A 14,390-nucleotide genomic window follows, 5' to 3' on the forward strand; every position below is an offset into this window, starting at 1 on the left:
GGTCCTACAGCCACAAATTCAAAAAGCAAGCCAATATTGGAGCAGGGTACCCACACTGTGGGTCTGCTGTTGCAGTATGTGTTTACATTCTCCAGTAACACAAATATCTGGGGGAGCTGGAGGCACCTCATCTAACCACATGAAACCAAAGCTGTTAGTGACTTCAGCATGAAAATATATTTCAGGTCAGGGTATTTTAAAAATATCTCCCCAGATCTTGCACTCTACCAGTACATCAGCATGTATCAAAGTTCAACATGTCTCATGGTTCTTTGTTGCTACTGCTCTGATGCAAACTGAAGTGCCAGATTCCTTTAGGAAACAAAGCCACACTCTTTCCATGCCCACCAAGCCACAGAAGATACTCCAGCCTGGCTCTCAGTGGGTGCTCACACCTCCAGCAGGACCCTCTTCTAACTCTGAGCTTCTGCTCACCAGGGTGAGGCCAGAACTCAGCAGCCAAAGCTGCCTAGAGGGGAAGAGCACAGGAGAGCATCAGACACTCAGTGTTTGCAACTTCACCCTCCTCCTAGAACTCTCAGACCTTTGTCAAGGTAAGCTGTGGCTGGGGCTACTGCTGAGCCTTCAAATGCATCCTTAACAGAAACCTCAGTGGTTTCCATGCAGGGAATTATCTTCTGCTTATGGGTGAATAGAGAGCCAAATCTTACTTCCTTGGAAAAAGTCGACTTAACAGAACTTTCATAATTATTTCCAAGCACAACTATAATATTCAGGGTTCACATAAAAGCCTTCTACTTAAAACACACTCACACAGGTATGAAAAGGTCAATTTTCCAAGACACTGGGTTCTCACCTAATTATCATTATGCAAAACCCAAGATGTTGTTCTTGGGTTTTGCATAATGATAATTATGCAAAGTCACTGTGTTCTGTATCACTTGGATGTTATTAAGACAAAAGTAGTACAGTTGACTAAAAGCTGAATTAAAAGCACATGTATAGATGACAGTAATATATTCTTCATACGTAGAGAATGCTTATAAAAATTTAATAGTACAATCCATTCAGTTTACATACATAAGCAATAAAATGCACCTGAAAACTGTGATGCACTGATTTGCAATATTTGTCATGTGGAAAAAGATACAATTTGCCTAAAATAATCTCATAATCTTCAAGAGATTTTCCAAATACTTTGGAAAGAAATAATAACAATTTCTGTGATGTTGATAATACTTTGACTATTTTCAGACATTTAAGATGCTGACTTTGTCCATAAAGTTATATTACCTGCAGAATACCACATTTAATGGTGTATAAAGCAAAACAACATGGCTACTGCTCTTATATCCTACTGCTCTCATTCTGCAAAGGTAAATAAACAGCACAAAGTTACATGTGTAATAATTTTAGTCTCTTCATGTAAAAATCAAGTGTACCTGAGAAAGGAATGTAAGTTCAATTTATTTCCCATAATCCATGCACACAGGTACATCAAATTAGAGAAAAGTATTAGGAAATACTATATAAATTTGATATTCTGGAATGGTGATAAATAAAATGATCCTTTCAAGATTTAAATCTGCTAAAGCATTCTTCCATAAATTTGATAACAGAGTTGGAATATTTTCTGACAGTTATTTTTTTAAGCAAAGAAAATACCAAATGGCTAAAAATATAGTTTTATTATAGAGAATATGGCTTGTGAAAGCTGTGTCTGAATCATCATAGCAGATTTATTGTAAAACCAACATTTCAAAATGGAAAGACCTCATCATGAGAAACTCTATGATCTCAAGGAAGAGGCAGAGTAAACACACGTGGTGCTACATTGCCGAAATCTGAATTTTAAGAAAACAAAGCAGCATCTGATATGTATTTTATACCCTGAATTAACAAATCATGTGTGCTGACAGCTGAGAAATCAGCTTAGTAAACATAAAATAGATGTATGCATGCGTTTTTCTCTCTGATTTACCTCTCTGACTCTCTACTTTGCAGACATATGATCCTGAAGCAGATTTGAGACATGTGTCTTGTGTAAACTACATGTCACTGAGAGGTCTTTCCCTATCACACAGCCTTTCATTTCACTGAAAATGCAAACACTGTACATTATATGGTTCTACACTTACAAAGGGTTACAGTTTTTCACAATTTCTTTACTCTGAACCTAAATATCTTCCCCGATTTTAAGGTTTCAATCCCTATTCTTTATAGAAAAGTTTTGCTTCTGAGCACTCTGCTGTTTCCAACTCCAGTAGTTTAGGTAACAGCTTCTGTACTTTGATTTGATTTGAGAGAAAAGATCTGGCAACCGAGTGAATTTGCTCAGCTGTCTAATCCAGACAGAGTCTGTTTGGGTGGATGTGCAGCACAAAGTTGTCACTGCTCTTCACTCCATTCTCCTGCAGCTCAGAAAGCACCACATCTCTGCTGTCCACAGCAAAGACCAGTTTGAATTCCAGCACTGCTTATTTCAAAGCTGAGACTTTGAGGCCCCAGGCTTTACAGCACAGCCCTGTGGAGCCTGCCAGACACCTCAGTCATCAGATTTAAATGTCACTGCCTTTTCTAAGCTCTTCACTTCTCCCAGCCAAGTGCAACCTACTGCTATTTTTGTCAAGCCACCTTCTAGTGACAATGGGATGGTCTGTTCAACCCCATTCAGTGTGACAGTACATTAACTCATAGGGATGCAGAGCAGATTGAAGATACAATGCCACATTTAGAGAAAAAGGAAGCACAAGGTTAACTTTCAGGCTTCCACATCTAGCAATTACTACCTTCAGTACCTTTCCTATGCCAGAGGCCTGCATAACCAGGTTAGGTAGAAAGATCTTCTCACCAGACTGACAGAGGAATCTCAAAAGTGAATTTCTCCCTTTGGTCTCAATCTTCCACACCTGTGAGTCAGTGGGTACTTAAAAGCAGGATGTTTGCACCAGTGCTTTACCAATGTTATCCCTTCCTTTTTTCCAAGGCAATTCTCATTGCCCCTTTCTTGCCTTTCCCACCACACATTTCTTCAAAGAGAGATATTACCACACATAGTGATGGAAAGGGACAATAATAAGCAGCAACTGTTACTCAGCTCCTGAAACCTGTTGTGTTTCTAACTGTTTCTTCAATTTCCTTTCTTTTTCAAATCAGTTTCTTAACATGTTATATGAAACCCAAAAGAGCAAACATTGCAGTATTCTGGCACAAAACCTACTTTTCTGGACACAGCATAAGAGTATGGGACCATCCAAGATGGTCTTGTCAAACTAAGATTTCTGGGAAGGTTTTTCTTTGGCCAGTACATCATGCCATAGGGATGCTGATATTTCAAAGCAAGAAAGACAGCCTGACAAAAGGAAAACCCACACATTCATTTGTTCTTCCATTAAAATAAACATATGCTGCCCAGCAGTTGATAATTCCACTTATGAAGACAGTATCAGAAGAATCTGATACCTTCTCATCCCTGAATTATCAAACAAAGACAGAACCAGCTATACAGGTGGTGATCCTCAATGAAATAAACACCAAAAGATACAGGCATACATGTGTGTTTTGGGCTCAGACTGTATTCAGAATGTTTGACACAGAAAAACTCTGTAAGAACAGCCTAATAATCTCAGTCTTCCCTTCAATTTCAGGGCAGAACTATTTAACAGAACACTGCAGACTCCAGTGACACTGCTCAGGAATGTGACTGGCTTCTGCAAACCCAGCTGCACACAGACATGGTTTGACAACTTAAAATTTCTAAGACACATGCTTAACTTTAAGCAATAAGACTTAAAGAATATCTGGAGTGCCCCACTGACTGGGACCTACTTGTATTCCACTTGTCCCCAACAATGGGAAAGAGTGAGATAAGAATCCCTATAAGGCTGTACTCTATGTAGAGTTCTGAATCTTTAGTTTACTAAATAAGACAAATTATCAAACTTAAACTAAAAAACCAAATTAATAACACTATAAGGTTGCCAAATGCAGTGGTAACGACATATTAATGCTTGAATCATAATGCAAGTAATTATTAAAGCAACCTGACCATTGCCAATCACCTAAGCTATGTACATTATTATTCAAGCCTTGCTTTATTTTCCCTTACTCTGGTTTACCACAGATAACTAATACATTAACTAGACAGCAACTTTAACTGCATCTGTTTGAGCAGCTGCTAATCAGTGCCAAGCCATGTGGAAATATGCATACATTTACCTTTAAATACTCACAGCCTTTCTCCATGTAGAACAAGGGCAGCTTTAAATAGCAGGAGAGAGAATAAAGCCTGGTGTGATCGACATGTGCTCTTGAATCAGTTACACCACAGCTCTTTGCTACAAAACTGGATTATTAGGTAAGGTGGGACATGCGCACAGTCCAGAGAGCTCACAGAGAATTAGAGACAGTAATTTATTTTAAAAACACCCTGTAGTTTGAACCATCAAAAGGGAAATCAGACACATCTCAAACCCAGTTACTTTTTCTAAGAGTTTTAGCAATTACTGCACAAATAGAAGCATGAGAGAAAAATAACACATAAATAATAAATGTTACTCCCTCCATTGTTACTGTTCACTTTTGCTATAACTTGCCACAAAAATAAATTCACTCCCACATAATTTCAACTTTGAAGCATTCAAGCTGAAACAGAAGTTTAAGAAAATTGTAAGATATTAAAAGGCCATTAGGAATGAAATGCTTACACAAGCTACTTGAGCCTTCCAGGTATAGGGTAAACAATTAAAAAAAAAAATCACACTCCAAAGTAAATGCTTGGCAAATAAATGTGCAGAGCTGTAGTGATGGGGCATGGCTAGTGTTAGATAATAATTTAACAGCAATTCTTGAAGACTGTGCTGTGTGGATATACCACAATCTTTTATGCCACCTTGATGGGTCAGAGTTTTCCACTTAAAGAGCAGCAAGATTTAAACATAGTAGACACATTCATTAAGAAAAGTTCTTAGCTTTTGGGTATGTGTACATACACACAATGTTTTAATTTCATTTCAAGTCCTTGAAAATAAATTGCAGACAGAAGTGTACCTATTTTAGTTCTAACTACTGAATTAATAAAACTATAGTGCAGAGATCTGTATTTGCTGATTTTATGATTCTGTCAATACTCCATTTTGATATTGCTCTCCAAAGCAATTGGAAAGCTCAAAGTGTTTTTTCTGCACGTCCAAGACTAAGCTACCAAGCCAAGAGAGTTGATTTCTTTAGAAGTCTCTTCAAATTCGGAACTATCACTGCCTTTATCTCCCTGAGCCTGTTCTGGCTCCCCTTTCTTCATTTTGCCCAAAAATGTTTCAGACAAGCCTCTCTTAAAAGCATACTGCAATGCAAAAAAGAGATTGTTCAGAGAAGATCTAAAGGGGAATTGGCTCTGTGGACCAAAACACGTTCCTGATCATGAGTTTCTATAACCTCACACTGCCAGTACTCCAGCCAGAAAAATAAACACTTATCCCACCCTCACTCATTGCCATCTATTTGATTTTTCCTACCTCTAGACAATATATACAAACTAATAGAAGTTAAGTGCATGTACACCTTTTCTAGTAAGAAAAAGAATCTGCAAACTATAACTTGTTAAGAATGTATCATAAAAACATGAGAGAGGAGAAATAAAAAAACCCAACCTCCTGCATTTGCAGGCCTTTTACCACTTTTATGTAACTTCAAAATGCAAGCAAGCAGTTATTAATTCAAGCTCTGACACGTGAGGAAAATTATTACATTTCTTTACTCAAATAGAAGGTAAATATGTACTTTTAAAATAGTTTTTTAAAAAATGAGAAACAGAAAATTGCATCTGTACACATATTGTAAAGAACAAGCAGAATTAGTTGAGATGCATTTTGTGTTAGGAGGCCTGAGCAGGGATGCACAGGAACAGCTAACTGAACAAAGTCTGGGAAATAAAATCATGTTGGGGGATTGTGGCTCCATAGTAAGCAGCTTTTAGAGCTAAAAGGAGGACCAGCTTGTATTTCATTTGAAGAGAAGTTCCCAAGGGGAAGAGACCTCTTAAGAGAGGAATAATCTGGTCAGAAAAATGAGCAAAGGTGATTTTTATAAACAACAGTTAAGTCCATGTCAGACAAGCAAGTTTTAAATGGACAAGGCAAGACAAAACATGGCAGGAGTCAAGAAGTGAGAGAGACAAGGGCTTAGACAGGAGTTTTGGTGTGGACAGAAAGAAGACAGGGCTCGGGGATGCCATTTAAGGGAAAGCAGTGGGGTGTATAAATAGCCTGCACTGCTGGATCTAATGGCAAAGCTGCTGGGCAAACAGTAAGGAGAGTCCTCAAAAACCAGAAACATTCTTTCTCATCTTATTGGAAGTGCTTTTGGAAAAATCTCCAAGCTAATTGACCATAGTAAGTGACCTTGACTTCTCCATTGCTGGGTCAGTGAAGAGTACAATAGAAATTCTTGAGCCACTGTTGAAAAGATTTCAGTTTCTAGGATTAACATAAAAATACACTCCATGTTAGCAAATAGCTATGATACATATTATGAATACCAATATTTTCCAGCAGCACTAACTTCTCTGCATGTCTATGCAAAGCCACTTTGCATTTTTAGTAGAGTACTGCCAAAACTAACAGTATCACTGAGAAAGCCAAGCATTATAGTATTTTTATAGACAAAACGTTTGCAAAAGTATTTTTGCTTCAGTATTAGACTGAACTTCTAATGACCAATCTTACTCTGTTCAAGCATTGTACCTCAGTGCTTTGTGATTAGGAATTTTATGGACAGCCATTTAGAAAGGAAGTGTTATTAATATTGGACAAAATGCCTTTAAAGGGAAGATTTAAATATTACTGATTAGGGAAGAAATGCAATCCAATTCAAATATTTGCACTTTGAGTGTCTCTTGGGTGTCAGAAATAAGGAGTTGCAGCAGTAAGTTGTAATATAAGAGACCTCATGTTTTAGCAGTTACTGAACTTCAACAAACTGCAATAGGTAAAAATTATGTTCAAAATATGCATTTTTTTAAAAAAATAGGAATGGAATAACTTCTCTGGGCTTTTCCTCAGACTTAGAAATATTGTTTTCTTTCCTTTTCCCTCATTTGTTGGGATGAATACATTTTCACACTTAGAGAAAAAGCTGTTTTCTTTTGTTTCAATTTCAATCCCGTTTGAGCCACTAGAAAAATGGTTAGGTCATCTCCAAGAAATTAAGAAATTATTTAATGGAAATTTATCTTGAAGGAACAAAGCAAGCAAAAGTTTCCAAGCTAACATAAAAAGTTACACAACTCTAAGTTATTTCATAGTATGTAACACTAGAGCTCACCTAAGTGAAGTATTAAACTGCTCCTGGAGATTAGGAATTATAACTAGAAACATTTATTGTATATAGGCAAATAAAATACACTCAAAATATTTTTTTTTCCAATAACATTGAGAGGAAGGAAGAAAATACAGGCTGTAGATATTAATCCATTGACAGGAAGACATTAGAGAAGTCTGTGTTAATAAATTATATAAAAATGAGTTTTCAACAGCTTCAGTGATTATGCAAAGATTTTTGTTGGTTTTAAGAGCTGCTGAAGAAAAGGTTCCTAATATGTAAATCAGTTCTCCAAACAGTTTTGAGACTAGGTTAAAGGCTGTGCTTATTCTCTCCAAAATGCCAGGCATATCTTTGAGTGTGAGAAGAAAATTAAAAAAAGAAACAGACAAACCTTTCAACAAAATCATCCAACAGCACAGACCTTCGTGACAGATTTTACTGTGGTAGCTCAAACACTTAATTTGTTTTAAGCTGTGTAACTGATACACAATAAAAAGTAAGTATTATAAAAATTAAAATGTATTAACACTAAAACATTTTAATATTGGCAAAAAGTTTAAGGGCCAGTGTACACAAGTCCCCATCAGTTTGAATGCCTGCATTCCTTTCTACAGTAGAAATTAAAATAATAATATGAAGTATTAGGAATTTAGCACTGACAAGGAACAATTTGAGAATTTTCCTCTCTGACCTGAAATTCTGCTTGTAAGTAAAACTTTTGTTTCTCTCCCAACTCTTTGCATTCCTCCCAAGTTAACTCGACTAACATTTCAGTCTGCTAGAAAAGTTCTATATAGGAAAAAAAATTGGAGAGAGCTTTCTTCAAGGGCAGAGTACTGAAAGTCCTGGAAGCTTTTAACCCTCTACACACCTTTACATTCATCACTCAGAAATAACAGGATGAATATTTTGTTTCACGGTTTTGTGCCAACTGCCTCCTTTCTGGGAGTGCAGCCTCATGCCTGCCTCAGGACAGCCTGTCTTTGACTTTCCATGCTGGTTCACAGTACTAAAAGAGGCACAGCATAGAAACAACCACAGTTCAGCCCTACATATTTATTTATTTTCATGTCCAGAAGTACTTTTTCCACAGAAATCCTATTATAGCTCACTGATTTATAGGATAACACTAAAAGTCCAGCGGAGAATGCAACAGTGAACACAATGGCATTCCATTATTTCATCTATTTAAAATGCAAGTCTTTTCCAGAGTGGTTTTAATAATTTACAACTCAACAACAGCTTACCAAGTTGAAAATTATTATTTGTAATTATTTTTATTATTATTACTCTTAATAGTATTCTACTCACAGGGAGAAAACTTATTTATTTATACCTCTGTCTTCTGCACTGCCGAAAGCTGAATATTTAGAAATATCAGAAGTAGCTGTCCTAGCAGGCAGAAGAGAGGCACTTCAGGCACAGACAGACAGTGGCTGCAGTGATGAGCTCCTGTATCCCAACAGGCCCCCAGGTAACTCATTCCTGACTCTCCCTTGTGACATGTTACCACAGCCTCCTCTAGAAGGCTCCTGCTTGGCAAATTGTTTATCATGCACAACCATCTTAAAATAGTAAGTGGGATCACAAAGTGAAAAGCAAGTCCGTGGTATGATTTATCAATGGCAGCACTAAGATCCAAATTTGATTTGGTAGAGGGAAATGTTGGGAAGAGTAACATTTAAAGGTTTTGGGAAGGAGCAGCATCTCTGAACCATATATAAATAGCAGGAGAGAGGTTTCAGGAGCTCCAGAAGTTTGATAGAAGAGTTTACAGAGAAAGCCAAAATTTAGAAATTGCTAAAAATTTTCCCCTCTAAAAATTTTCACCTCTCTAAGTTTCCTTCTGAACAAATTTGGAGTTCCTTATAAATCAAATTATAAACATCTTCCATTCTTATAAGGAAGAACAAGAAGTGCCTGTCAGGCATTTATGTAGCACCTGATAACATCTGTCCAACTGTCAGAGCCTCAACTCCAGCTGTGGCTGATCACAAGCACTTCAGGTAGAGGGAACAGAAGAAAAATCCACAAACCATATCTATCCTTCCTATGTATAAGAGAAAAAAAACAGAGCTAAACATTCTCTGATTATTGGAGCTGGTGAACAGTTGAAACCCTGAAGCACATGAGCTGGTTATAAATGTTTTTAATGAGCTGTAAGTGTCATCACAGAATGGTTTGGGTTGGAAGGGACATTAAAAACCATCCAGTTCCAACCCTGCCAACACTAGATCAAGTGGCTCAAAGCCCTGTCCAGCCTGACCTTGAGCACTTCCATGGATGGGGCAATGAATTAATATATTAAGGACAAAGGTTTTATCTTATTCACTCCAAGGCTTGCAGAAGAAGGAAAAACAGTAGCAAAGGGAAATGCTGAAATGCCAGAAAGACCACACTGACCATTTAACCCCAGGTTTCTATCTTCCCCAAAGAATGAAACATCCCTCAAAACAGCACTAAAAACAAATCTTGCCTCTGAAGTGTGTTGAGGGTAGCTTGCTTCAGAACTTCACTTGTTTCACTTGAACAACAAGAAATTTGATCTAGTTATGACTCTGACAACAAGGTCTGCAAGTCCCCCAGCACCACATACCTTTTCCATGTGTAAGCAGCTATTGAGAACAAGTCAGTCACCTCTCAGTGTTTTCTTCAATAAGGAGCTGACATGCTCAACATGAACCACAGATTACCTTGTTTTTCCAAAACATGGGAAATTTTTATGGCTTGTTTTGAGCTGTCTACAATCTCCAATCTTCTGAAATATGACCAAGAGACTGGACACAGTATTCTAAAACCACACCAACCAAGACTGCATCTCTGCCTCTATGCTGCTGCTGTCCTTTGCACACAGCCAAAGGTTAGAAAAGTTTTTTTCTGCAGCAATGTGCCAAGAGCTTACACTGATTATGATGTGTAACTTTCCTTAAGTGTTTCTTCATGATTTTTCTTTTAAAATCTCTCACTTATATGTACAGTTCATATCTGAAGGATTGGTAGTACAAATGTAGTTAGTTACTATTTAAAGAGACTATTCAGATCCTTATTAGTAATCTTTGCTTTTTGTCCATTCAATATTTTAAATGCCCTAAATTATAAATTTTATCAACTTCCAGCTCTACAATGATTTCATAATCAATAATATAGTTGATAAAATTACAGCATTTAACTAAGTATCTTCCCTAAAAGGTAAATCTTTCTCTTAAGAGTAGGCAGAAATATAAATAAATGTTCACATCAGTGAGCTAAATATTATCACCTAATTTATGCTATACCAATACATCAAACTGCAGATCTCAAAAACCTACAGTCCAAGAAAACTTACCTGCTTTGAAATTGTATCAACTGGCACTAATTAAATACTGGATTATTTTGGCTGTGGTAGCAGAACTGCAAATTAGCAACTCTTGTTTCACAGGCATGACATGCTGGAGATTGTTCCAAATTACTGGGAAATGCCCATTTATCTCAAAATCTTAACAAACAAACAACCAACTCCCATTCTCTTTTTCCAAGATAATGAATAGTAAATGGTAGATAAGGATGCTTTCTTTATCTAATTTCTTTAAGAAGTTTTAGATATAAATCTACCAAGAAAATTTTAGGTATAAATCATCCTTTTGCCACATTATAGTCATAATTATAGTCATTCCTACATAGCATAGGACCTCCATTTCTGTTTCTGTTCAGAACCATAGTTTGTATTTTGCAGTAGAGTATTATTCTTATTCTTAGTAGCGCAAAGAAAGCTGTACTATCTTTATTTCTTTTGACCACTGTGATTTCATCATTTTCTTGGACTTGCTTATTCTTGTGACTCTTGAACCCTTCAAGGCATCACAAGAGCTTCACAGGAGATGGTCCTTCTGATTTTTTATTAAAACATTCTGAAAAAGTGAAGCATCCTTTAATATACTTGCTGTTCAAGTCAAAAACTAAAGAAAGATAATGATGAAAAGCTCCAAATCCTAAACAAAGGTAACAGTATTCATTAAACCAGTTTATTACTTTTTTCCTCTCTCATCTGGGCCAGCACAAATAAAATTTAAATAATAAAGTAACTCAAGAGATCACAAATTACTTATATAAAGAACGTTTGAAAGGAATCAGATTCTCAGAACATTCTTGGTAAACAAGAATTTAGTTATCACATCTGAAAAATGAAATATTAATTGTAAATACTCCCAGGGTAAACAACAAAACACATTGGTAATAACTAAACACATTGAGCAATCACATAAAGTCCTTTGAGTACCATTTTATTAATTTGGCCTGAAGACAGAAATCACAAATGAAATTCTAATTATAATGGATATACAATGCAACTTGACTGATGGCTTCAGATGAAACCAAACTGAAATGTTCAAATGCTTGTTTGCTTTAAGGGTTACATTTCCAGGTGTGTGCAGATGTAACTCCCCCCTTGTCAAGGCTGTGTTTGGTCGGTGCAGGAGAGGAGGCCAAGCGAGGGCAGCACAGCACAGCACTGCACTGCCACCTCGTGCCGGGCACCACGGCTCCTGCCAGACTGAGCCACAACGTGCTCTGCCTTCAAACTCTACACTCACTCCAGAACAGATGCTTCATCTTGAATTATGAAAGGGTACAACAGCATCCATCTTTAATATCCAATTCTTTCAATAAAAATAATCAAACTATCTGTAGTTAATCAGCATGTCAGGCAGCAACTACTGATTATATTCACTGTTGTAACAGCTTAGGCACTCAGAACTGATACACTTCACCACCGGAGATAAGACCTTTGCTAATGGACATCTGCTTCAGATTAAGTCTTTCTAGTTTAATTTTCCATTTTGATAAAAAAATTATGATAAAAGCATATCAAATTTCATAGTTCAGAGGATGCATAAGACCTCTGAACACCCATGCTATAAAAAGGGCCATATATTCTTGCTGTATAAATGTTTAAATACTGATAAGTTACAAAGAAAACAATTTCCTTTCAATCCATTGTTATCTAAAATAGAACCACTTCATCAAACACAACATAATAACATAAAGAATGTGATTTTTTGTTGTTGTTGATTTACTGATAAATATAATTTTGCTCAGTGGATTTCTCACTCCTCCCCTCAAGAGCCATAATTACAAGCAAAAGGGATGTAAAGTAGCAGTACTCACCAATATCATTAGCTAGAGCAGCAGGATCAGAGACCCCAAGGGTGGCTTCAAACTCCTCCTGAAGACGATAAGCTCTTTGAAGAAGGGATTCAAGCTTATGAATGAATTCAGCACTAATGATATCCTGCAAGAAGACAGACATTAGCAGCTTTTCTATTTGCTTTCAGCCTGTAAGATTCCTTTGTAAAGTCCAAGGATATTAAGCCTTCACAGAACAAACCGTGACACATTAATTTCCTACAAACCACAAAGGGACACTGTCAGATGAAAACTTCAACATCCACAATAGATACACTTTTCAGAACACACACATATTTTATTTAGAGTAATAAAAAATAAAATCTAAATTTAAAAATAATTTAAAATTATCTGTGATGTTTGCTGCACTAGGAATAATGAAAGTAGCACATACCTGTTTATTTCAAAATATTTTTTAGCATTTCGTTTATAAGAAAGGAGGAAAACAATGAAAGTTTAAGCACATTGTTTGTGAATATGCACAAATTGATTATTTTCCCTGAGACATTTATCTTTGGCAAGCAGATACCCTCTCACATAATCATAAAAGAAAGAGAGGACCCAAGGGATTACGGGCAGGGAAGTTGTCTGCTTGATAGCTCGATAATACTGTCCAGAAGCAAACACTGATGCATCAGCAATTGCCAAAAGATAAATAATGTTGGCTCCCTTCCCATACCCTCCTCCACATAACCAACCAAAAAAGTCAGAAGAAATGAACTCAGATCTCCTTTAAATACAATACCATTAAACTGGAAATTGAATCAATTGTCTAGTTTGGTAACTGAATTTGCAAAGATTCAGGCAATAACACAGAACAAATTGTCAGGGCAGCACCAGTAGATTACAGATGGGATGTACTCACTTCTACACTTTCTTCTGCAATTGCATCTCCTGCTCCCAGCTTAATGGAACCACAGATTGCTTCATCCTCAACTTGCCTGTTACGGAAAGTCAGGGCCTGCTCCCAGCGCCTCAGGGCCTCCTCAAACAGCTCCATACCTAGGGCAGAGCAGCAACAGCTCCAGCTGCACCCACGTGTTACAGACACAGGAAAATATGTAACTAAAACAAGCATCATTATCACAGAGATGTAAGCTGAAACAACATCACTTCCCAGTCTGTATCAGTATATAGCCAGTACATATTTACCTTCTTTTTGTGTAAAGAAACATGGCCATTTTCCCCATGTGTCATGGCTTGATTTTAAGGATTACTACTGCAAATAGTGGAGGAAAAAGTGTTCTAGAAAACTAACTTTAGATCAAGTATGATTTCATTATTTTATGGAAATGTTCTCAGACACTTGCCAACAGGACACTGAGAAAGAACACAGTAATATTTTGTGTCACTTTACCATAAAGCCAAGAAATAATTTACATTCATTGTAAGCAGATGCTGGATGTTCTTATTACAACTTACCCATCAAATACAAATTTTCAGGTGTAGTCACTGGAATATTGACAAGCTTAAGGTCATCTTCATCTGCTTTATCCCAGGAATTAGAATTGGCACAAGCACAACTGTGACAAGAGGTGGCACTCTGAACCTTGAAAAATAAAAGAGAGTATCCTTAAAATCACGTTCCTGCCTGAGTACACCACATCCAAGCCATGTGCCTAGAAACTGCTTTCACTCTGTGGGAAGGACAGTGGTTTCTCAGCATCTCTGGCTGCCTGTGCAGTTCATTCAGGAAGCTTCCTTCAGCTCAGTGAAGCCTTTAGATGCATATCCAATACAAGTTAACAGACATTCAAGAGCCTTAAAACACTTTTACTTACCGAGGCCAGGCTCTGAACTGAACCAGAGTATTTACTGAAAAGTCCTCCATTTGCATAGATACAGGACTGAGATCCTTTTTCCTTGGCAGAGCTCAGAGAAAGAGTCAAGTTTTGTCGACTACTGGAACAACTAGAACCTAAGAGACAAATTTGTTTTAAAGTTCTTGC

The 14,390-nt window shown here is 37.0% G+C and overlaps 1 protein-coding gene across 1 annotated transcript in view; it reads right to left on the minus strand.

Annotated features, from left to right (window-relative positions):
* MIGA1 (mitoguardin 1) overlaps positions 1-14,390 on the minus strand; it is a 35,521-nt gene that overhangs the window by 17,159 nt on the left and 3,972 nt on the right. Inside the window, exons 4-7 of the mRNA XM_058808226.1 lie at positions 14,223-14,359; positions 13,864-13,990; positions 13,307-13,443; positions 12,424-12,547 (exon numbers count right to left, since the gene is read on the minus strand). Of these exons, the coding sequence (XP_058664209.1) occupies positions 12,424-12,547; positions 13,307-13,443; positions 13,864-13,990; positions 14,223-14,359 (525 nt within the window). The remainder of the gene's footprint in view (positions 1-12,423; positions 12,548-13,306; positions 13,444-13,863; positions 13,991-14,222; positions 14,360-14,390) is intronic.

Source organism: Ammospiza caudacuta, chromosome 7 (assembly GCF_027887145.1).
Source record: "Ammospiza caudacuta isolate bAmmCau1 chromosome 7, bAmmCau1.pri, whole genome shotgun sequence".
NCBI classification, from domain to species: Eukaryota; Metazoa; Chordata; class Aves; order Passeriformes; family Passerellidae; genus Ammospiza; species Ammospiza caudacuta.